Consider the following 26768-nt stretch of genomic DNA (forward strand, 5'->3'; position numbering starts at 1 on the left):
CAGCCCGAAACACCTTCTCCAACATAGCTGGTGTAATCTCAGCAACTGCGGTCGTAATGCGTTGTTTCAACTGAGCTATGCTGTGGATCCTCTCCCCGTACACATTAGACTTGATAAACCCTCAAGTAAAAAGTCTAATGAGGTCAGATCGAGGGGGGGGGGAACTCTCCGTTGCGAGACACGACCAATCCATCTACCGGTGCAAACTTCGTTAAGGTGATCACGAACGATGATGGCAAGATGGGGTGGTGCATAGTAAGAAGCTTGGTGTGCCCCAATCCACCGTGCTATGAGCTACAGTTGGTAGATGCTGGGATTATGGATACTGAGTCGCATGGTCGATGCGGTGGGGCTACGTGTGATCGCATCCTGTACATTTTCCACAATTTGTGGTGTTATGGCTGGCCTACCAGGACGTTCTTCATCCTCAACACTACCTATTCACTTGAATATGTTGACCAGGTTCTTAATAGCCAGCCTGGTGGGGACTAGTTTTTTGAATTTCCGAGTGAAGTCCGTCCACACCTGTTCATACGTCATTCCACGCAGACGAGCACAAACAACTGCTATTCTCTCTTCTGTAGAGTACATTTTATCAGATCACTTGGAAAAAAGAAAAGATTTGTCATTAGTTCATTGAAATGTTAAGTGACTTTATAGACACACTGTATTTCTTAGTAGTGAATTTGATGCAATAACAATTTGATATTTATGTAAAAACATGAACATTAAATTGTCTCTAATATTTCTCTCTTGCTCGCTAAATATATACATATATGTATGCGTGTGTACACACTCACTATCTCGGGCATTTATGGGGATGATGTGATCAGCATCACACTCCAGCCACCTTTACCCTCCAGACTTACCTCCAGGTACCCATTTATTGTAGACTGGGTGAACCCCAGAGCCGCTTCAATAAAGGACATTACTGACAATCTCACCTGAAATCACACACTCGCGAATTGAAGGTGGGTCTCCTCGTGACAGTCAGACGCCCTTTCGACTGAACTACCACAGCTCTGATTGAACATTTTTTTTATATACACGAAAAGTTTGGAAATACAAACGTGTGTTTGTAAACGAGACTCAAAAGAATGTCGACATAAAATATAAATTTATATACTATATATTTATATATTTCTAATATATATATTTATAATATATATATATATATATATATATATATATATATAAATAAATCTGTATATATTATATGTAATTAATCTAGATGGGATGTATAATGAATATATACAATCAATAAGAATTTTTGCGTAAACCAAGTTAATTTTTTACATGTTTTTCTCATGCGCAAGAAGCTTTCTACTTAAGTAAAGTGAAGTTAAAAAGTAAATATGTCATCTTGCAGGTTAGAGCACACGTACCTCCTGAATATTGCATTGGGTAATGAAAAAAAATAACTTACCTTTGTGAACCTTTGGATCGTTAAACTGTAACATTAACCATTCACCACATACTGGTGCCGTGTTTACGTTTCATATACTCTACTTGCAGTGCTTCATCACTACTGACCTATATTTTTCTCGCTCTTTGTCTTCCATATGTTCTTGTTCTCTACACTGCTATAAATGTTTACCCTTTTCCACGCACCGAAATCCTCCTTCATGCATTATCTACGATGCGGTTTCCAGAAAAGACAGTAAATCACTTTCAAAGCACTTGAGGTAGGATCTGCCTCTTTGATCTTAAAATTTTTCATACTTGAGTATTTGCTCGCAACGCAGAAACACCAACCTCGTATTTATTTTGGGGACAAATGGTACTATAGATAATTGCCTGTCTATAATAATAGTAAATACTTCAGCTGAACCGGAACCGATACTACTTTCAACCGGAACCGATACTAATTTGAACCGGAGTCGATACTACTTTGAACCGATACCGATACTACTTTGAACCGGAACCGATACTACTTCGAACCGATACCGATACTACTTTGAACCGGAAGCGATATTACCTTGAACCGGAACCGATACTACTTTCAACCTATACTGATACTATCTTGAACCGGAACCGATACTACTTTCAACCGGAACCGATACTAATTTGAACCGGAATCGATACTACTTTGAACCGATACTGATACTACTTTGAACCGGAACGGATACTACTTTCAATCGATTCTGATACTACCTTGAACCAGAACCGATACTACTTTCAACCGGAATCGATACTAATTTGAACCGGAACCGATACTACTTTCAACCGATACAGATACTACTTTCAACCGGAACCGATACTACCTTGAACCGGAACCGATACTACTTTCAACCGATACAGATACTACTTTCAACCGGAACCGATACTAATTTGAACCGGAACCGATACTACTTTCAACCGATACAGATACTACTTTGAACCGATACCGATACTACCTTGAACCAGAACCGATACTACTTTCAACCGGAACCGATACTAATTTGAACCGGAACCGATACTACTTTCAACCGATACAGATACTACTTTGAACCGGAACCGACACTACCTTGAACCGAAACCGATACTACATTGAACCGGAACCGATACTACTTTCAACCGATACAGATACTACTTTCAACCGGAAGCGATACTACCTTGAACCAGAACCGATACTACTTTCAACCGGAACCGATACTAATTTGAACCGGAACCGATACTACTTTGAACCGATACCGATACTACTTTGAACCGGAAGCGATACTACCTTGAACCGGAACCTATACTACTTTCAACCGATACCGATACTTCCTTGAACCAGAACCGATACTACTTTCAACCGATACCGATACTGATACCGATACTCTCACCGATTCCCACCGATACCGATGCTTGAAGATGGTAATAATTAATAATTGTTCAAAATATAGATTAATATTATTATATAAGCATTCCACTTTAATTATATGCACCAATTTACCAGGATTTTTGCTTTAAAATACTTGAGAATTACATCAGTCGTACATGTTACATTATTAAGGGAGAACCGGTATTTTTTCCACCTGATCAAGCGTCTCCGGTAGCCACTCAGCGTCGTATAAAGTGGGTACCTGGAGGAAACTCTGTAAGGTAACAGCGGCCAGGGGCGTGGTGCTGATCACATCACCCCAACCTTCGACCATGTTCAAGAAAGTGTGGGGCCCTAACTCCACACTCCCTATACGCGTTCATGGCGTTGTGCAAAGCACACGGGAGCACTTTACTTTTACTTTTCTGTTACATTATCACAAAATTCATTTTTTTCACACAAAACTGTTTCAAAGTGACACGAAATTTCACATTTTGCATAATTTCCAGAACTCCGCGAAAGTTTCGCACGGCATATTTGCCGACTCCTCGATAGACCAAAATCGCGGAAAAGTATCGCCAGGTATCTATAAATCTGCACCTGTGGTAACAATCCCAGAACGACAGAATATAAATTAATATTTTTATTGCAAACTTCAACTTAATTTATAGTGAAGGTATGATATTAGCTTCAACTTCACGCACAATTACTTTCTCTAATCTTGAATTCTTAAATAGCTTTTTTTCTCATGTGAGAACCTGAACCGTGGCCTTTGTTGACAGGTTCTAGACAGCATACTGATGGATGATTAGAAAATATATACATTCCTATGTAATCAGTACTTACATATTCGAGGCTCACCGAAGCGCATCGAAGCTCTTCTTCCCCTCGAACACAATTCGAGCATTTCCCTTCCGTAATCACTGTTCCTTGACTTGGAGAAAAAGTGAATCACTCCTACAGCCCCGTTAATTGGAGGACATGTCGATCGACCTTTAACCTGACGCCAAAGGATATTTGCCTTCCTTCATTGCACAATTATTTCCAAAACTGGGCCATCTTCGCCGGACCATAGTGCCTTCCAGTGGCGGAGAGTACATAATTGGAGGGGGAGGCAAGACTAGCTGATTGTGTGTATGTGTTTTCATGTGCATATAAGTGTATGTGTTTCAACACACACACACACAGACTCTGGCGTACGCAGGAGGAGCTGATGTGGCTACAGCCCCTTCCAAAATCAACATTTTTCAAATGAAAACAGCAAAGAACTCGAGGAAAAATCAAAGTTGCAACTAAAACAAATATTTAAATGACCTCCGATTTACATATTTCTCTCCTCCCAGAATGTAGCTATGCAATATCCACCTTTACAAGTCCAGCCCCTTCAGAAATAAAATCCTGCATACGCATTGTACGCTACACACACACACACACCACATGAACAAACAAGAAATAATGAAAATATTGCTAGAGAGCTTTAAAAAATCACCCGACAAAATAATGTTGCAATAAAACTCCCTTTAAAATGACCACTCTGAAATAATCTATATGGTTTCTCTATCTAATGTGCGTAGGATAAACTCACCTGTTTTCCTTGCTTTCGTGTTCTAATGAACCCCCTGTACTCTGGAAACGTAACCTCGTAAGATTGATTATCTACGAAGCAAATAGATGGTTACAGAAAGCTTACATGCATTTTTGTTATTTATTTCTATCAATCCATTTGTTTACAAAAGTTTTTTTTTTAATTTAGAGCAGATATTGTAGTTGTGGTGGGGCGAGACGTTTTGCTCCCGAAGTCGGTTCTACTATGAATTATCAACAGTCTTTGCGGAGTCCCCAGTCTTCAGCATTTTGATTCACAAAGCCAGTGTAATGCCTGAATCACACGAGGCTAGACTTCCTGCTGGATTTAGACTAGCTGCGTGGTTCATCTGTTAGTATCTGCACGATATAGTTACCATACTTGTTAGCAGACGAGAGAAATGAAGAAGAACGTTGTAGAATACAGAATAGCTTATTCTGCTATTTTCCAACAATTACCAAAATTAAAGAAAAGCATGGGTTAGAAATTGGCTCGAGAGATAATACAGTACTCAAGGTGTAAACAGGCTTTTAATAAAATTGGGTATATATTCATGCATGAGATTCGCAGGAAAAATATTTTGTTCAACTAAATATGTCAAACAATTGATACAGTGTTAATAATACAGATTTTCATTATCGACTAATCACATGCCATGTACAAATCTCATTGCTATTGATAAATTCCTAAATATTAATAGACACCTCTTTCCTGTCACTTTTTACCCGAGCAGCGAACAAGAAAAATGCACATGCTCAATAACCACAGACAAAAACCGCTACTGTCCAAACTCACAGATTATTATCTTCACATGTCCAAACGTTTCTGATCGTTTCTCACAACAGCATCTAGCAGAGAAGCAAGTTGTAATTAGAACACGGTCTAGTCGTCAAAACCAGTCTTGCAGCCAGTCCGGCAGTCATCATTTCCAGCAAGGTAGCCAGTCAAGCGCCAACTATGGTATTCCTACTGTAAATCCAGTTCCGCATGATTCGGCCTTTGTTAAGTCATTCAGAACGATATACTCTAAAATTGAAATCGTCAAAAGAAGTCTGAGAGGGCTACGACACTTGCTCCAAGCATTTAAAACTGCAGCAGAAAAAGTTGTCAGACTCTGGAAGAGGTTATCATCCGGTGGAGATCATTCACTGGATCTGCACCCACTACCACACCTATCACACGGAAGTGGATTTCTATTTGAATGCCCTAGTTGGCGCTGAACTATATTCCTTTCCCGGATTCTCTGGAGTAAGAGAACGAGAACGCGTTCTGGGCGCATGTTGAAGGGTGTGCGCCTCGTCAAATGAACGCGCGGAGGGGAGGGGCATCCACGGGAGGGGGCGACTAGATTGCTCATTCGCGGTCCAGTAGTTCCGTAGTAAACATGTCAGCTCGCAAGTCTAGGGGAACTCTGCATTCAGGAGAGCGCCGCATAGTGTTGAATGTGTTCGAGAACAACTTGTTTGAAAAGTTTAAAACACATGGCTTTGTTACGGCCTCCCCGATGGCGCAGTGGTATCGTCGTCGCCTTACAATCAAGGGGTCCCGGGTACGATACCCGGTGGAGGCTCATAGTGGTTCGGATCCTACTTTAAACTGTAGGTCCAGTCCCGATTAACCTTACTGTGCATAAAGTGGACTTAAAACACCAAATCAACCAACTTTGTTTTTTTACAAATGTTTAAAACGTTTAAAACAAATTGTTTTAAACATGTTTTTCAGACTTGTTTAAAACACATTTTGATACATGATGTTTCATAGTTTGTGGTTATTTGCATGTTTTTTGAAAATGTATGTTTAAATTATTTTTTTCTGTTCTTCGTAGATTCAAAAGACAAATCTACGTGCAATATTATTTGTTATTTGTGTAAAACAATACACTGGCCATTGTTAAGAATAAAAGAAGAAATTGGCAGCAGAAAGCGTTTTGCTTCACAGCCGTTACACCGCGCAGCACTTCGTTGCTTTCATCCCGCACCCTTCCCCACCTAGTCTGGGCCCGCCCACAAGCTTTCCCCTCTGCGCGTCGCTACTCCAGAGAATCCGGAAAGTTTTTTTATAACTTTCTAGGTAGCAATCATGGCCGCCTGGCTGACTGCTTGACTGGTTTGGAGGAATAGGACATGTTCTAATTGCTACTTGCTTTCCTCGACTGAATTCTGTGGAACAGTCAATCAGAGCAAAGTTTCGCCATGTGAATAATCTGTGAGTGTGCAAAGGAGTGGTTTTGCCTGTGGTTTCCGAGTGTTACTCCAGCAATGTATAACGTATACAGCATGAAAGGATCTATGTCGAGTGCACGGTGTTTACATTTGAAACAACTAAAATATTCTTCCATACGTGTACAGTAAACGTTGTAAAGTATGTATTTAAGCAGCGCCATTGTTTTGTACCTAACAACGTTTTCTACGAAACGTTATTCCTCTCGGTTGAATAGTTATCGGCTTTTAAAAATGTGAAGTGATACATTGTTTACATCTCAAGCGGCCGCCATTACTACTTCCCTCGTATGGGAACAAAAGTCTATCGACAAGTACGCTGATAAGTATCGTGCACTAGCAAATTGGTAGCCAGTCCAGCGCCAACTAGAGCATACCTACTGGAAATCCAGTTCCGTGTGATGCGGGCTTCACTTTGCACTCGCGCATCTAGTTGGTTACACAGTGTAACACAGAGTCGTCTACTTCATTGATTTGGTATGACGTAGTGTATTTGGTGTCTGTACCGTTTGCACTACGTTCTGGAGCGGTGTACATTGTGGTGTATGGGCACGTGCTTCGTACCAATCCAATGAAAGCAACAGACAGGCATTTGTTGATTCTTCTGCGTCTACAGCGTCTACTTCGTTGAACACAATTTCCTTTCACCAGCCTGACACTGCGATACACTACACCTAGTCGTGGAATTTGGGAGTCACTCGTCTGTATCATTACTATCTCAAAAACCTGATTGAAATGCCATATTCGAGACTGAACTGTTACAGGGTCGTGCTAATAAAATGAGCACTACTCCAACGAAACAGAGTAGGTGAACAAAAGGCGAATACGTGCTCCGTTCTTGCATTAATAAGAAGTTCTCCCTCGCATAATTTTCAAACATGGCGATTTCTTATAGATACGTATATAAGTTCTTTTCTGACCCGGTATATATACGTAACTGCTCACTTTCTGAGAACGATCTTTATTCGTTGCTACCAAAATGCGAGTCATGTTGACCAGTTGAGAAATACAGTAAGTGTTCCGTTTCATTCATAGGACCAAAGAGAGACTCTTAGTTAGCTTTCAGACTGAAGCGACAAGCGACGCGTGTTACTTGGAAATGAACCCTCAATAATACATGCAACCGAAGTGACTTGACGAGCTTCACATGTCACTTGTCGCTCGGACTGGCCTGTGTTTATCAATGTCATATCGGCCTCTTTACCACGCATGCGCAGTGAATGTTTTCTATAGCTTGGAGATGCCGTGTCGCTTGTCGCTTCGATCTGAAAGCTGCCGTAGGCCAGAGAAGTAGTTTAAGTACAAGAAACATCCCCTTGTTTTTATCGCCTCAACAAATTTAACGAAACGTAAATCCTACCTTATGTAACAGATGTGACATTATTGGGACTTAATTAAACGTGTTGGTAGCAGTAGAATCTGGCAGCCATATTAACGACCTCATCATGCGTAATTAAATTCACAGAAATAGCGGAGTGGTGACACATGCAACAATCCAGAGGATTCATACTGGGGTCAATTGAATTACAGGGGTCAGCAAGGAACAGTGAGTTCTGTATTATGAATATATCGCAAGGTTCACCCAGGGTAATTTAAAATAAATAAATATTATTTCCTTGCATTATACTAAGTTTGGTGATCAATCAGTGAATCGGTAATACTGAGCATATTAGTTCATGGATAAGGGTAAGGGAGAGTTTAATGGGGGGTTAGAACCCGCCCTTGGTCCAGACTGGTCTCTATCTAAAGAAAACGAATAGCTAATAAATGAAAAAAACAATGAAAAAGCAGGCCGAACCATTTTCTTCTAAATACCACACACCACTTTCGATCATCTCCACCTCCCCCCGCTACTTGTCAATTGGAAGGTGAAATATCGTGAGAGGAAGAGTGGTTCAGAAAAATCACTGTTTGAAGTTCACCTTACGTTCTGACAAGCTGATCGGACCTACATGTGCAATGTGTCTCCACCGGGGATCGAACTAGGGATCCCCTTCATTACAAGGCGACAGAGTTACAACTACGCCATCGAGTAAATGCAGACTGAATCAACGGGATGAGCGGAACTCAAGACGGAGAAGTTGGAAAAAGATCTGGAGACGGAAATGACACTTTTGGTTCCGGGCCAAAAATACAAGTAAACATTGGTACCTACTTACGGTTGTGGCTTGCGGGAGGGAAGGAGACCCGCTCTTATTCGTGAGGTCCCAAGAAACACAGGCCAACGGATCTGTATCTTAATCTCAAACCCAGCACCTCCAGACAACAGCACATGGATAAAGAGACGAAGCTTACATGATGCTCACCCACGTAGGTTCTACATCGCACTGCTCCATATCCTTTCTCCTTTCTTCTTCATTCTTTTTAGTTCAACACCGTCTGAATTTCTCTGACTTCGCCCAACTGTCTTGCCACTTCCTGTCTGGCACACGTACGCTTTCCATTTGCTCTACTTTCTTCCCATCAACTTATCATTCATTCACTAGCATCGTCACACTAACGAGGCTCTGGCGTCTGCACCCATCGCCAGTATAATCACCTGGGGGGCTTGTGTTACGTGCTGTCCATGTGTCTTCCCTATTTCATATTATCATCATTCATCCTCGCAATTAGCCAAAAGTGGCAGAAGCACGAAGTAAAATACATCATATTATTCATAAATTCAATCGTTCGCTGCGTCAATAGGCAATTTTTTCACTGCAACCACAAGGACTTAACGATCCTGCGCCTTAGGCTTCATGTTAACGTAGATTGCACTTAGTTTAGTGTCGTCTATCAATATACACCTAGACTGACTTTATGATGCTATATATTGAGTAAGAAGGTGAGTCAAAGGTAGCACGTGTTGCCAAGGTGGCCCACGTTACGAAAATCATATTAGAATTTAACACAGCTAACAAATGGCACTATATTAATATACTCAGTCCCCCTCAGGTGTATTATGCAGAAAACGAACTGTCTCGGGCTACCAGCAGCCATTTTATTTGGAACACCTGGTGTCGTAGGGACTATGTAGACCAGTCCTCCACAAAGGTTGGCTATTATTAGTCGTTACTGTACGCATGTCAACAATCAAAAGTTGGACACCAACAATTTTCTCAAATAAGATGTAGAAACGTGAATAAACATGAATACATAATATAGAAATTTTCAGCGAAAAATGCAGGCTCGACCAGGACGCGAACTCGGGTCACTGGCATACCGTGCCATTGCTCTACCACTTTTTTTTTTTTTTTTTAAAAAAAAGAGGAATACCTCTAAGCGGTAGTATCCCCCGTTGTTTTTCACATTTTCTCAATTTTCCATTTCTCGGTTTTTCTAAATTTTCAGTTTTTATCATTTGGACAAACACAAATACTCATGACTTACCCGGGACTCGATCCCGTACCTCTGGCGTCGTAGCGCGCTGTGCTAACCACTACGCCACGGGGGTCGACCACTGAGCTACCGAGCCGGCCTGGCCTCGCCTGATTTTTCGCTATCGCTGTTTTACCTGCGTGGAATCGTCTCTGCCAGTGCTACCGCAACGGGATCTGTTGCCTTTGAAACACAGTAGACTTCGACGTTGCCTGGTTCCTCCCGCGTAGAGACGAGCCTGCATTTTTCGCTGAAAATTTCTACGTAGTACATCCCCTGTGTGTGTCTAATCTTAAATAATGAATACATATGTTTTCTTGAGCACAAACATCATTTTCTAAGCCATATAAGCCGTGGGGCACCTTGGGAACAGATGTAACGGTTTTGCATTTTTTTTTTTTTTTTTTTTTAAAGTTGCAAGCAATGCTACAAAATATCCATTTGGTACACGTTGTTAATTAGTTATAGAAGTTCTTTTCTTTTAATTTCAGAAATTTATCTCTCATTAGAGATTTGTGAATTGCCCTAGAAGCTTAACTAGGGCCACCTTTGGCTCACCTACCTTATTACTAATATGGCGGCCCCACTTTCTCTTAATTTGTTGGGTGAAATTAGCTTATTTAGTGTGATCACCAATACTATTAAGTGCGTATTACTTACAATCAAGTGTTTTGCATGTCGTTGTACCATATAGTGTTGGCAATTGATCCAACAACTGTACGTAGTACATAAGTAAGGAAGGAAATGAACTCTTAAAGAATAACAAATTTTAAAAATAGGCATTTTCCTTAATTTATTACTAAACAAAATCATCAATAAAAATAGTTTTCTTTTTCAGGCAGGTACACAGTTCTATTTACAGTGGGATAAATTTCATTCACGCATTATGCACCAAATATACAGTTTTGTACCACGTAACACTTATTCATTTAACACTACATACGTCATAATTCACATACACATCGTATACATATGTACACAGTCTAGCTGCATTGCACTGTACTTCATTATTAAAATATTGCATTTTACCCTTGTAAAAAATATGATAGTAATCAAACGTAATCAAAATGCTAAAATCAAACTGTAACTATACGCTTGAAGCTCCTGCTTCATTTACATGTCTTTACACTCGAAACCACATGGAATGTATTTCTTATACACACACATTTAATCATTAATTTACTTACTTCTTCGTAACACTTATGTTTCACATCATTATGTCATATTTACAGCTCTGCTCTATTATTTACAATAATGCTTGTCGATCAGTAGGTGATTAAATACCTTATTTTAACTATCGCTTGCCATATACTATGTGTACTATTAGTTTTAAATAACATTTTCAGGGGGTGATCGGTTAATTGTAGACGTCAAGGACATGCTAATCAGCTGTTTACTGCTAGATTTAGATATTTTGTGGGCGATCACTTAATTTTAGGCGTCAATTGTCCATCAGTACTCTTATATTAAGTGACAATTTATATTGTTAGATTTCTAAGGCTTTCGATCACCTCATGTTCTGTTATCGATGATTTTCATGCAAAAGTTTTCAAAAAATAATTATCAGTCTCTCTCCCCCGTGCTTTTAGTTTAAACTGTTTTGTTGCACTGAATTAACTCAATCTCTGAGTCTCTACATTTCTACAGTTATAACCTGCACTGTTTGCTCGTTGTCTAGTGTTTACTAAATTATCCACAGCTCTTCTCATACGTGTCACAACCATTGCACCATCTATTTGAAGCTCTCATAGTGTTGTGAGACTTGTCAGAAGTCTACATACTCTTGCTCGTATCTTCACTCGCGGAGATTTGTATAAAAATTGTTTGTTGCACATGATCTGAAGTATCACAATAATATACGTATCTCGTCACGATGACGCGATAGTTTTTTCTGGCGCGAAACTCAAGACTCGCAGATCTTGTGTTCAAACATCATCCATCTCCGATATTTCTTTCGTTGAAACACCGTTGAGTTCCTTTTGTATCTCTTCCAAGGATTTTCCTTTAGTTTCGGGGACTAGGAAGGCGACGAATACTGTTCCGCAAATGCAGGTGACGCTGAACAACCAAAAGGTGTACGCTGAGCCTACAGAATCAACAAGGTCACTGAAGGTCTTAGTAACTATGAACACCATTGTCCAGTTAAGACAGACGGCGATAGAACTTGCCATTCCCTTTATATTGTCCGGGAACAGCTCCCCCATCATCATCCACGGGATGGGTCCGTACCCCAGGGAGAACACCACTATGAAAATGGCCACGCTCATAACCGGAAGCCAGCCGATGCCGCTGACGTCAACTTCCTGGTCCTTGAGCATGAAGTAGAGACCGAGGAGGCCTAGGCAGAGAGCCATGATGCTGTCAGAGACCAGCAACAGGATTCGTCTACCGGTTCGCTCAATCAGAAGGGTCGATCCGTAGGTGGCGATGACCTGCACCACCCCGACAATGATGGCTGAGACGTTGGGTTCAAGGGTGCTTCCCGCTTGCTTAAAGATTGGTACTGTGTAGAAGATCACAGCGTTGACGCCGCTGAGCTGCTGGAAGACCATCAACCCCAAAGAGACAGTCAAAGCCCTTCTGGTGCCTCTGGTGGCGATTAAGTCCTTAAAAGAGCCTTTGTTCCTGGAGGCCTCGTCGATGAGTGCCTGCATCTGGTTGATCTCCCACTTGATATCGTACTGTGGGCCTCTGAACCACTGTAGGGCTTTGTCCGCATCCCTCTTTCTGTTCTTCTTCAACAGGTACTGAGGCGAATCGGGCATGAAGATGAAAGTAGCAAGGAAGATGATAGGAATGGCACCACAGGCATACCCTAAGACATCGTACGAGTCGAAGCAGCCTAAGACGTAGGTGAAGAGTATACCGACGGTGAGCATGAGCTGGAAGAAGGTTCCCATGGCACCACGAACGCTCGTCTCGGCAATCTCACTAACGTACATCGGAGTGGCGACGCAGGCGGCGCCGGTGGCAAGACCGGCAATGATCCTGGCTGCGTAGAGGACCCCGACGGAGTCTGCGAACAATATCATCGCCCAGCTGATGAGAAAGGGTAGAGAGAGGGTCGCGATGGTCATCTTCCTCCCAATGTAGTCCGCACACAAGCCGGCCGGGATGGCTCCAAAGAAGGCTCCGATGGCCACGAGAGAGCCAATCCACGAAGCCTCGTCCTTATCCACTGGAAGGGTGCTGTTGGCAGCCTGGAGGATTGGAAGCGCTGGAGAAGTCCAGGCAAGGATGGATCCAACTGCCAATGCTGCGATGGTAGCTGCAAAATAACATGCATGCCATAAGTACCGCGCATACACCTTCATTGCATACACATATTACCAACACAACCATATCAGTACCATGGAATGTACAAAACAAACAGTTTTGCAACAAAAAGTTTACAATAGACCAATAATAAGAACAAAAACACGAATGAACATGGACATTGCAGGAGAAAATTCAGATTCTTGGAAATGTATGCTTTGAACATGCCTTTTGATTGACTGGCCGATTGAGTTTTTGCTTTGAGTCCGCTTTATGTACAGATAGGTAAATCGGGACTGGATCAATAGTTTAAAAGTGGGATCCGAATTACTTTGTGCCTCAACCGGGTGTCGAACCCGGGACCCCTTAATGTGCCTGCTTTTGAAAATGATACAAGGGAGGCTAATTTATTATTTGCTTCGAGACAGGCATCAAGGTTTACTGTGCCCAAAACACCTAAATGTGTTGGGTTGTAAAGTACGGTAGGCGACTATAAGCAATGTCCATTCTAAGATATACCTAGGTAATACTGTCACCAGTTTCCCCCTTTGTATTGTTGTTGGCCCGCATTAATAGCTCGTCTTTTCAACATTTTTTCTGCTACCAACTGATTTCTTGCTGCAGCACATTAACATTAACTTATAAGAACGTTACGCACACGTACATACTACATACAAACATACACATAGAGTATTAAGATTAATGCCTAATGTTCTTACAAGACAGATATTAAACGTAAAACAAACGAGAAAACAAAATTGTTTATATACGGAGAAACGGACGCGAGAATACGGTAATAAAGATTTTTAAGTTTGTGTTTTAAGTCTACATTATGCACAGTATATAAGTCGGGACTGGACCTACAGTTTAAAGTGGAGTCCGTCGGGTATCGAACTTGTGATCCATTGTTTACAAGGCGAAGACCTTACCACGACGCTATCAGGAAAGATCATGGTGTTAAATGATATAGACAAATATAAAGATAGGGATAGAGGCTTTCCCTGGAGGAAGACTCATTCTCGATTTATTGCCCAAAGCCTACGAGCACTTCTGGTGTCGTTCCACCTTGTTACATATATTGTTTGTGTGTTTGTTTGTTTGAATTGTTGTTTTAAGTTCACTCTATGCACCGATAGGCTAATAGGGAGGCACCTACAGTTTAAATTGGGATCCGAACCACTGTGCGATGTGTCTCAACCAGGTATCCATCCTAGAACCCCTTGATTAAAAGACAACGACGTTACAACTACGCCATAGGGGAGATCAGATTGTACGTGTGTGTCTGTGTGTGTTTGTATATATATATATATAACCGTCATTTACTAAATGAGCAAAAGAAATTAGCCTGTATGGTGAATTCCTTTTCTTTTGCATAACGCAATAGCCAAAATTAGAAAACAATATAGGTAGTTTGAATGGCCAGTTTATGGAAGCTGGACACGTAGCAAAAAAAACATTTACGTCCATGAGTACTTAAGAGTGATTTATTGCATGTTAGTGCATCTGCAAGCTGATGGCGAATTGAGTTTGGTTGTGAGGCCATAGTCACGAATAACTGTATGAATCTGACTTCGGAAGATGCGTTAGGTGCTTGAAAGAATGTAGCATTGAGTGTCTTTGCAACGTCCTTTAGCTGTTTCCACTTCGATGTATTTAAGTGTCCACTGTCTATACAAGGTGTATAATAAGTAATAGCGCAAACTGACACAGTTGGAAGTACACGATAATAGAAGCAAAAAAGTCTCAGTAAACATGGGTCTGCAAACGAGCCGTTTTCGAGATAATTGCGAATGTGTGGTTTCAAGCCGCCACTGACTTCATTGTTTGTAAACGTCGTCCTAGTTTGTAAAATGTACTCTTCGCTGCTGTAAGGTTCCATTTTCACTACCCAGTATAGCACAACTGACGTGACTTCCACAGTACGATTAGACTGTGCTGATTGTATCCACCCTGTTTGATTACAACGCCACCTCTCGGAAATGTTCTGTTTTGTAAACAAAGAGCAAACATCGGAACGCGCGAGGAGTTTACAAAATGCAATCAGTGACTGCTTCTAACCACACATTCGCACAGATTATTAGCATTTACCATCTAGGACGACGCTTACAAATAACGAAGTCAGTGGCGGCTTGTAAAAGCACATTCGCTCGAAAACGGCTCGTTTGCAGACCCATGTTTACTGAGACTTTTTTGCTTTTATTATCGTGAACTTTCACCTGTGTCAGTTTGCGTTATTACTTATGAGACACCCTGTATGTGTCAATTTGTCTTTCCATACTTTTAGCCGCTCATTTTCTGTACGTTTAAAGTAGCACACCCCTAACATGTCAAAATAGAAGTCCTGATTCGAACGCCACTTTACTTCAAAGAAAGTTCTGAAAGATCAGTCTCCCTCTGACAACCATGTCAAGTGCACAGCCAGTCGGCTTCCTCTCAAGCTATGTCAAAGATACCGAACTGGCGATCGAATCAGGACTTCAACCTTACCAGTTCTGTGCTTTCCTATTGAAAGTGTTTTACTAGCAATGAATCTTACATTTGTGACAGTGTACTTATACCATATCTATCTGTACTAGATCGAGTTCCTAAGATTAGAAGTTGGTGGAAATGGAGTGTAAGCTCACCTGAGAGACCGGCCATATACTGAGTGAGCTTCTTCCCCTCCTTGCCCTTTCCCATGACGGGAGGCAACATGGCGGCGCAACTGTCTTCGCGGTTCTCCATGGCTTGGATCTTCTTCCACACGTCAGACTCCCCTTGGCTCCTGATGAACTTTAGCTTCGACTGAAACAAAGGAAACGCAACAATAAATTACCACGTCCGCCTGCTGCATTTACAACAAATATATGCACAGAAACAGGGTTGTTAGAGGTTCAGGAACCCATACATTCCAATGGGTTTCGTAACAGGACCGGAGCCTTTTTTCTCATACAATTTAAATTCGGTCCAAGTTGCGAAGTTTAATTTCAATTCGAAAGTTGGACCGGATTTAAGTTGATCCGGAAAAAAATATTCCTGGACCGAATTTAAATTCATCCGGAAAAAAGGTTCCTTGACCGAATTGAAACATTTTACATGTATGACACGCACCTTCTGCCTTTAGGGCTTTATGTTAGTCTGTTACAACCCTTTTATCGGACTTTTCAAAGGCTTCTTAGGGTTGGTAGGACCAAGCCCTGGCGAGGTCTGTGGTGCAGGATTTAATTTTTATTATCACCTATGTAGGTTTGAAATGAAAGATCATTAAGACCTTTTACTCGAAGATTTATTTAAACTTCTGATGTTATACAAACACTTTTTCAAACAGACAATTCACCCGATACAACTTGTAGGCCTAAACCTATTAGTTGTACCGAAGTTTATAACCCTGGTCTTTTTGATGATGCAGGAGAACGCCTTATTCAGAGTTGGGTTTGTGGAATATCTGCCAAATGGAGTACAAGTACACCAGCCAATCCGAAGATTGAAGCAAGATATTACCCAACGTCCCCTGAACCATCAGCCTTTCGGCAACCAGGAGAATGTCCCCGTACGCTTACAAAAGTCTAGCTCTTTTATATCATAATTTTGTTTACAATTTACCATGGTTACTACATACAGGATGGCGCACGATATGATCCACCATTTGTTTTTTGTTTTTTTCAGATCTGAGATGAGGAATGACGTCATGTGCGCCAACAGCAGTTGCAGTAGTCATTGGAAATATCGTGTGATGAAAACTGAAGCGTAGTGCATCCACCTGTCCCCAGGGGGCTAGAGTATACAACATGGCGGACAAAAGAAGGCTTATGACGGAACAGCGATCAGCAACTGTGCTATTTTTCGGCGAAACAAAGACCATTGTGGAGACTCAGAGGCGCTTTCGAGCACATTTCCAAACTAGGTGGGCCCCCTCGAGTAAAACGGTACACCAACTGCATGAAAAGTTTCTAGTGGAAGAAACAGTACTGGAATCAAAGCGTGATCGTCGTAAACCTGTGCGTTCTCCTGAGAATATTGAAGCCGTCCGCGTCGCTGTACAGTTAAGTCCTGGCAAATTGACCAGAAAAGCAGCCACACAACTTGGGATATCAAGACGTTCTGCTCAATGGATTCTTAAGAGTGATCTCCACATGTATCCGTACAAGATTACCGTGGTGCTGGATTTTTGGCACGACATTTTCAATCTTCCTGTAATTTCAAACAGATTTCCTGATCGTTTCGCTGGTGGACGAACAATCCTTGCCCGCAAATAGCCCAGATCTCAACCCCTATGATTATTTTCTTTGGGGTTCTTTGAAGAACAAGATTTTCGGAAAAAAACCTCAAGATTTAATAGAACTGCGAAGACTTATTTTTCAGGCTTGCAGTGAAATTACGGAACTCATGTGGAGTAGGGTAATTGGAAATATTAGTGTTCGCTTGACTGAGGTTAAAAGTCAAAACGGTGGACATATTAAGCATGTATTGCAGTAGTACGTTTTTCCAAAGTGTAACCTTTGTGTCATTTATGTTTCATTGAGAGATTCTTTATAATATAGTTTTTATTCAACAACAAAATGGTGGATCATTTCGTGCGCCACCCTGTAGTTGTTTTATATTTCTATAGTTTCAACATTTTTTCCTGATTTAAGTTAAACAATTCATTACCTATTGTAACATTAACAATAACACATTTTTAAAGAAAAGATTCCAACATAGATTAATACAATACAGATTTAATAGTTTTTGGCTTGAAAAAGCATGTGTTGACAGGGGCGACACAGTAAAAAGTGCCGATGTTTTCTCCTGGACCGGAATTGAATTTATTTAAAATTCCTGGACCTTTAACAACCCTGCACAGAATAGCCCAAAGTGTAAACATGTATCAGTTTTTTTTATTTCAGTAATACCGCATAATTAGACAATCAATTTCTGTTGAAATCCAAACTGTAAAAAAATGAGCATGGACGTTTTTCAAGCACTAACTGCTATTACATTGTTAACTATAATAAATGTAATTACGATGACTTTGTTTAAAAGTATGTGTATGGTGCACACAACTCTATAATCATTATCTATCTACGTATGTGCAAAATAAACCTCTGGTTTAAACAATGCATGGTCCCTCTGCTATATAGAGTAGTTATCTTTGTAGCAATCCATATTTCTAAAGGCGGTGGTAGAAGTTCCCATTGAAAATGTGATATTATAATTAGACCTAGGATTTTAGGTTTTTAACCTATATTTTCCTTTTCAGGTATGTAAGAAATTATAAGTTATGTCAGCGTTTTGTTAAAAAATGCAACAACTGATGAAGTTTTATAGAGCCTAAAAAAACCTATTTTGCTTGTTAGAACCTATTTTAGCTTTATGCGCCTAAATCAAACCTTTTTCGAGGTTTTTATATATTTTCAAAGGTTTTACAGGATTTTTATGTCACACTCAGAAATTTACTTTGTTTGGTCACGAAAATATTCAATGACGAACGTGTTTGAAACGTACTCTCTGTCGATTTCCCTTCCTTCAAGTCCATGGTGATTTTTCAAAGCTCTAAACAAAGCAAAATGTCTGGTGCCACTGTTAACCTGTACAATCCATAGTGGTTTGATCTGTGTGGTCTTGCTCACTTTCGCGTCACTTCGGTGCTTTTGGGCATTCACGCCTTGCAAACTAACATTCCAGCATTGAAGTTTGCACCACTGACTATGTTTTTGTTGAAAGGTTATTTTCAGCATTGAAGTTTGCACCACTGACTATGTTTTTGTTGAATGATTACTTTCAGCATATAAGATGATCCTCACAGACAAAATTGCGTAGTTTGACTGTGGATAACATGAAAAAAGATTGTTGCCTAACTATACGGCGAAGAATGGATTTTAATAGCAAATTTCCAAGTTCTACCATCGCTGTAGGGTTAGGCAACACACATAACGTTATGGAAGGATATAGGTGTCTCATTTTCATTGCCGGTGACTATACCTAATCAGCATTTTTCAGGAATTTTGAACTATTTTAAGTTTTTATGAACCTACTTCAAGAGTTTTCGAGCATAACTTAAAATCTTTAGGACCTATTATAGGATTTTTAGAACCTATTTTAAGGTTTTCAGAACCTATTTTAGGATTTTTAGAGCCTATTTTAGGAACCTAAAAATCCGAGGTGTAATTATAATCCACTTATCGCCGTTGAGTTAGGCAACACACATAACGTCTTACGGGAAGCGAGTTTTTTAGAATTTAGGTGTCCCATTTTTATTGCCTGTGACTGTACAAGAGCAACGTATAATAATGTACAAATACAAAAATGCCATTCGCGGTGTTTGCAATGTTTATACAATTGGTAAAGTCGGTGGGAAGGGATTGTCGTTGCCATGGAATCATAAAAACACACTCCTATAGTTGATATTCCTTTTTGGCAGGCAAGCTACAAGTAATGCTACAAAACAACAGGCAGTAGGCTACACGATGCAGGTTTTGACAATGAATCCCTAACAGCATTCATTTTCTCTTGATTGGCCTAGTTGGAATAAACAAGAAGAGGTGAGAAGCTTACATAATCGGCCGCTAGACTGTACGGGGGCTCTGCGTGTTTTCTCTGGCACCGGAAGTTCAATATTTACACCTTCAGAGCATTGGCGAACAACAGACGCTCGTTCAACAACACTAACATAAGTGTAGTTTATGTCCCAAACGTTGTCGCTCACGATACTTTTCAGAATCTCCCCCAACGAGGAACAATTTGCCCAATTACACCCATCAGAGCCATCTCGTGGAAACAAACTCAACTAAGTTCAATTTCATGGCCGAATTAGCGAGCAATGTCTTGCAGCGGGAGATGTATGATAGACTATGACAGAAACGTTCAAAATTTCGAAATTATTCTATAGTTTTTTCCCCCTTCCAGTGTATCACGCTTATTTTAAATCATATTCATTGAATATTTGTGTTATCTAATCAGTTGACCTTTGAATGAATTTCCGTTATTTTCTTTAAACTTGTATTTCCATATCCTAGCATTAACCAACGAAAACTAACTCTCTGGCACTCCTGAACCTGAAGGTTTATTGCCTCAAAAGTGTAAGTCTTCCTTCTGTTCCTACCCTCGGCACGATCAATTCACTCTTGAACATTTTTCATAATATTACTTTACAGACCAATATCACAAGAAAACATCCTAAATATTGCATTAATTGTCATTGTAATTGGGATGTTTTATTGCATAATTTAGAATGTAATTTTTGAAATTTGTAAAATTTTTAAACTAGTTCTCTTTTGAAATGTTCACTGTAAAATTAAAAAGTTCTCTGTTTTCTCTCGTGTGAAACGGACCTGGCAGGGTCACCTGACTAGGGGACGAGTGCCGCTGTTGTCTCCCACCCCTTTCGGTAGGTTGAGTTGGTGTTTTAAGTCCACTTTATGCATAGTGAGGCTAATCGGAACTGATTGATTGATTGAGTTGGTGTTCTAAGTCCACGTTATGCACAGTAAGGCTAAACGGGATTGGACCTACAGTTTAAAGTGGAATCCGAACCACTATGTGCCTCCACCGGGTATCGAACCCGGGACCCCTTGATAACAAGGTGAAGACTCTACCACTGCCCCATCGGGGAGGCCCCACCACTTTCAGGGCAGGTTCTGGTAGTGTACCACACAATTCATAATCACCACAAATTGTTATGATTTCAAAAATCATTCAATAGATACTACAAACTGCAAAGTTCTTTAGCGAAAATAGAATTATTCTAAAAATTCACCATGAACTGTTCGAGCCAGAATAATAGATTCGAATTATGGATAAAGTACGCATGTTTCTACATTCACTCATTCAACATAGAAAAGTGACATACAGCAACAAAATTCAAGTTATATATTACAAACATATCGAAATTATCTCCGTCCGACACTTATTCAGATGTGAAATTATCCTGTTTTCCCATAAAACACTAGATTATTTCCTATATTAGGTTTCTTCCTAGGTGAGAAATTGTTCGAATTTGGAAGAAAGAGTATGAAAAGTTCTCACACATCAGCAACTGATACGCAGTATAATTTTATTTTAATTTCACGACGCCCTTTGCTAAGTTATCACCTTTCGCCATGTTGTTTACATAGATTACGTAATCTACGTGTATAAAATAGTCTATGTGTAGCATGCAGACTAACATTGTTTACGCGTAGACGCACATCACTGAGTACAGGGTCAACGAAGTTAGTAATAAGTTGTGTTTTATACAGCGTATATTGATACACCTGTAGATTGAATTGTATCTTCTGCAAATATGCTGTATAAAGGAACAAAGTGCCGGAGTACTAATTGAGGTGACTGTACACCCTGGCCTGTATTTTGCAGACAAACAAGGTTCTGTGGAACTCGTGCTGTGTTTTTCATATATCGTCGTATGAGATCCAGAGGGATGTAACTCTAATTTATAAAACTTACTGAAGAGAGGTAATAACGTATTCTATAAAGAGTCAGTGAATTCGAGATACGTGACTCCACTTTACTGCTGAGGATTAGAAGTGGAGATACGTGACTTCACCTTCCTGCTGAGGATTAGAAGTGGAGATTCGTGACTCCACCTTACTGCTGAGGATTAGAAGTGGAGATACGGCGATCTGACTCCAAATAAAGTTATTCAGAGGAGTTTATTTAAACAAAACTGAAAACAGCATTTTTGGAGTTACGTACCTCTGGTTCTCATACGACGATATGTTTGTGAGTGACCCTTCATCGATTTCAACTTATCATCACCTATCCTCATCGTCACGATTAGCCAAAAGTGACATTTTAGCGAAGCAAAATAAATTAATTCGAAGGCAGTGAAAATCCAGATTACTCACATATTAGGAGGAAGTAATATCAAATATTTGATATCAGGTTCCAAAATCTGAATTCAAAAATATCTGGGTACATTTTTATCTGAATTTTACTTTTTCTGCATACGTCTTCTACGAGGGTCGTTCAAGGAAAAAAGTTTCCCTATGTTGCAAAAAAATTATTTCTTAAGTTACAGACAAAAATCAAGTTGCACCAAGTAGCATGACCCCTTCTCACTTTTCAACATAATTTCCAAGGCGGCATAAGCATTTGTCCCATCGTTGCACAAGTTTTTGAAAGCCATCTGCAAAAAAATCGGGGTCCAGGGACCGAAGAACACTTTTCACGGCTGTCTGAACCTCCAAATCAGTGTGAAAACGTTGACTCTGCAGCTGGGACTTCCGTGCAGCAAACAAGTGAAAGTCACTCGGGGCCAAGTCAGGGCTGTAGGGGAGGGGGGTGTTGTAACCTTTCCCATTTCATTTCTCGAAGTTCATCCTGTGTTAGTGCTGCCGAATGGGGACGAGCATTGTCATCCAAAAGAAAGACACCAGCAGAAAGGAGTCCAGGACGTTTGCAGCGAATTGCTTTTTCACTTTCTCCAGTGTTGATTGTTTCCCCTTTCTTCAAAAACACTGTGAGCAATATTCCATTGGAATCCCATGACTCGCCACTCCTTATGGCCAGGGCACGTTTCTCACTGCATGACTCATGCTAATCACGTGCCGGGCATGCGCGGTAGCCCGCACGAACATTGCATTGTGTGTAAATGTAGAGGAAAGACAAAAGAATACATTGCTAGTTTCATTTCATTTATCGGGCTCGTACTTTCTCCAAAAAAAAGGGAAACTTTTTCCTTGAACAACCCTCGTACATCAGCTGCGTGAACATATAACACCATAACCCGTATTGGCCACATTTCATGAAACAAGTGGAATACATGAAAAGGTGGAAGAGTGCTAGTCATTCTTAAGATGAGTTTAAGTATAGTCTAATTATTGGCCACTTTCGAGAAATTTCTGGGCACTTTACTGCCATGCATTGAGGAAGGAGGTTTCTAAAGAACAGACCGGATGTAAACATCGAAGCACGTGGCCACGATTGAAATAAGAACTCGCTACTGAATGAACTGAGGGCCGAAATAATTATGGTATTTACCGTGTAAACATGCTACCGTGTAATTGTAAGCAAACTCAGACTGACGACTAGAGTATCAAAACTTTCCACGAGACAACTACTGAGACCAAAAAGTGGGGGGAAACTGCCCCACGCCCCTTAATCGTCTGCACTGATATTAATCAATACGGATATACTGGGTATAATTATTTCTTCTTATCCTAGTCTTGGAGTAAATATTGGCGAAAATTAAAATGTTAATAAAAATATACAATTTAAATTTGTATTACAAACATTCTGAGAGCATATGCATAACTTGGAGGGGGCATGAGGAAGCACCTGCCCCACTTAAATTTAAAGTTTGTTAGACTGTACTTTTGTTTATTCTCCTGAGACATGAGGAGCAAAGTAAGAAAGTGTAATATTTTTCGCATTGTAACGGTTATTTTCTAAATAATCTTGGACGCAATGTTTTTGTGTTGGAAAACTTTTCGATTCTGGCCCCTCAAAGTTAAGCTCCACGTTCGATTCTTCCCAACAAAATTAGATCCCAAGTTAACGCCCATGTTTGAGAGTATAATACAAAATTTACCGAGGTTTTTAGGGGGTGGAAACCTTCCTGTAAAAGGGGAGGGGGTTGATTTTGCTAAATTCCAGAGCCCAAGGTCTATCGTGATATTTAAACATACGCGAAAACGAACCTCCAATAAGTTTGAATGAATTTATGGACGCACACGCTCACTCAACGTTTACCGATACCATTACGCGTTGACGTAAGTAAGTGCGTCAGCCCCGACGCACGTTGTGCACAATCTACATAACATGTCTGAGTTCTATTGCCAAAAGAACGGAGGCGAGGGGGAATGGCTTCTCTCGTGCCCTTGGAGTATTCTAACAGGTTCTGCGTATCAGGGATAGCGAGGCATTCTTGGGAGAGCAATGTCTTCGTTCTGGCGCACCGTTCGAGAGCGGGAACTCGAATCCGCGTCCTCCAATGGGAACCGATCCAGGCGCCCGAACTATTCATAGCAGGTTCTTTGACTGCCAAGGTCGACGTGTTGTTTATAAACAGGACATTGCGAGAGAGCGAGGATTTTTCTCTTTTTAGAAAAAGAGCGAGACGGAATACGCACGTGCGTGAGGTTGGATGAGCGCGTACCCTAACATCTTCGTATGTTGCACCACCCGCTTAGCTCAGGTAAACGCCTGGAGATTTGTGGGAAAGCAGTAGTATTGATTGATTGATATGGATTATTTTTCTCAGCTTTTCTGCCACTTTTAACTAATCGCGAAGATGAGGACGACTGATGATGAAGTTGGTGTAGGGACTTGATTCACGACGTAGCGCGTCGTGATAACCACTCCGCCACGGAGGCTGGGTGGAAAGCACTAGTAATCTCCCCGTTCTGTTCTCGCCTGGTGCCTGGGCTTGCCTAGTTTTGATTAAATCACTGAAGACAAGCCGAGTCTGCTCAATTAACCACTCTTCTAACGAACAAGGAAGATTATCGACAGCTACGAAATTCTACCCAAAATTGCATGATATTTAGTACTAAAATATATTCAACAAACCTGCAAAATATTTTCGTCATCCCCCCTCCTCTTCTAGGCGTAGGCGTTACTGTTCTAGTCAGTGATGTATTTGAGACTATGAAACTTAAGTTCCTTTCGATAACGAACGGCTAGCGACAACTGTAGCAAGTGTAGATGCAGTTCAGAGCACCAAAACTTGATCTGCCTAATCTACACACGTATGCATCTACCTAATGGCAGAAATAAACATCACTTAACCTGCCTAACCTATTTACATGTTTATTTCTGCTACTGTAATCATACTTGAGAAGGTTAGGTAGGTCAATTTTGGTGCTTTTAGCATATATCTCCAAGCTGTTATAGCTGTCCCTATCTGCAGTTCTATCGACATGCTTCTGAACCCCAAAAATATGATTTATGTTCAATTTAAAAAAATGTACATATTATTCAACAAAAATTCTAGGCTATCCCCTTTCAGTCCTAACACTGTAAGGCCTCCCGGAAAGCATCATGGTATAACGCTAGTGCAAATCAACAACAGGTTCCGGGTTCCATCCCCGATGGATTTAACTTTAAACTGTAGATTCGGTCGCAGTTAGCCAGTCTAGGCCTAAAACAATCTTAAAGCAATGTTTGGCAACGTTTTTATTGTGCAACGGATATCCTTGCTGGATCTGCAATTCGCCAACAATCTATACCCTATTTACTTTACATTTACACTGAAAACCACTTGTGCTCGTGACCGTATCAGCCCATTAAGAAATCCATTCCACCAGCAGACCAATACTGGAGGTTAACACGCACCGACATGATTACGAAGCGTTCAATTTTTGCCACTGCTAATAGTGAGGTGTGTCGAAACGACAATCGCTTCCTTGTCAACGACCTTAATGCGGCTGTGCCGCGATTAGCAAACTGCACTTCCTGACCTCCCGACCTCAATCCGCGGTTTGAAGGTCGAACAAATTCAATTTCACTGTCATTGCCGAATGCGAGCAGATGCGGCAACAAACATGGGAGCTTCTTCTTTGCATAGTTACGTCACATACTGACGACTTGTTACATGTAAATTAGAGCAAATCGGCATGCACACATACACCACAAACACACACACAAGTATATATATATATATATATATATATATATATATATATGAGCTAATCTTGGAACTTGCCAATGTACAATATAGTTCAGTTAATATGTGTGTGTGTGTGTGTGTGTTTAATGTTATTCGTTGGACAACTAAAAGTAACTAACAGTCTTACTCGTTCGAAGAATTTCAGCAACTCGAAAAGTGATTGCAACTTACACACATATACTTAACTCTGTATGCAGATGGTGTGTATTAAAACGGCATTTTTACATAGACATGAAATAATGGGTGGGAAAGTCCCTACTTGAACCGTCTTCCCACCCTCTAAGTCATAGCTGCCCTTTATCGCACTATAGAGAAAGAGAAATTACTATAGCTAAACTTAGAAACCAAACATCGAATCAATTTATATGACTTTCGCGCTAGAATTTGTTGGACACTTAATATTCTGTTTATTCTTACGATATCTAGAACTAAGATTGCATCACGCTAAATATAAAATTGTTTTCTTTAATATATTATGATGTCAGTCCGTGCGTCATTCGAAGTGTGGGTTCATAAAATTACGACCATTTAGAATATCAGTAACTTTGTTATTAAACTGTTTTCCATTTATTTACATGTATTTCTAAACTCCTTTTATGCATACAACAGTGAACAAATACAACAAAAAGGGCATTGAAGATGCGAAATATTGACAAGAAATGTTAAAACTCTTTCCTTAAGACATTAAAATTCCTTCCAAATATATATAGCTACATATGTATAATATTGCGCCGCCATGTTGGAAAATGGAAGCTGTTGTGTAGTATATATATATCTCGTTCATCATATTATTCTTTTACACCATTAACAGTTGTTAACAAGTCAAAAAAGAATCTAAGAAGAAACAGTATGAAATGTTTTCTTTTGTGGACACGCATTTGAAAAAGCTTCTTTTGCCTATTATACAGTTAACAAATAATATTACATAGAACTTTCGCTGAAATCATTGTGAAATACCATGGAAGCCAGTGAAAGATGGCGACAGAAGAACAACCAATCAAC

The 26768-nt window shown here is 40.4% G+C and overlaps 1 protein-coding gene across 2 annotated transcripts in view; it reads right to left on the reverse strand.

Moving 5' to 3' along the window:
• Positions 1 to 10713: 10713 nt before the first annotated feature.
• LOC145991024 (facilitated trehalose transporter Tret1-like) overlaps positions 10714 to 26768 on the reverse strand; it is a 36435-nt gene continuing 20380 nt past the window's right edge. For both annotated transcript variants that reach the window (XM_083126694.1, XM_083126693.1), the window contains exons 2-3: positions 15826 to 15985; positions 10714 to 13214 (exon numbers count right to left, since the gene is read on the reverse strand). In XM_083126694.1, the coding sequence (XP_082982820.1) occupies positions 11872 to 13214; positions 15826 to 15925 (1443 nt within the window). In that variant the 5' untranslated portion in view covers positions 15926 to 15985 and the 3' untranslated portion in view covers positions 10714 to 11871. The remainder of the gene's footprint in view (positions 13215 to 15825; positions 15986 to 26768) is intronic.

Source organism: Lepisma saccharinum, chromosome 8 (assembly GCF_977018435.1).
Source record: "Lepisma saccharinum chromosome 8, izLepSacc3.1, whole genome shotgun sequence".
NCBI lineage: Eukaryota > Metazoa > Arthropoda > Insecta > Zygentoma > Lepismatidae > Lepisma > Lepisma saccharinum.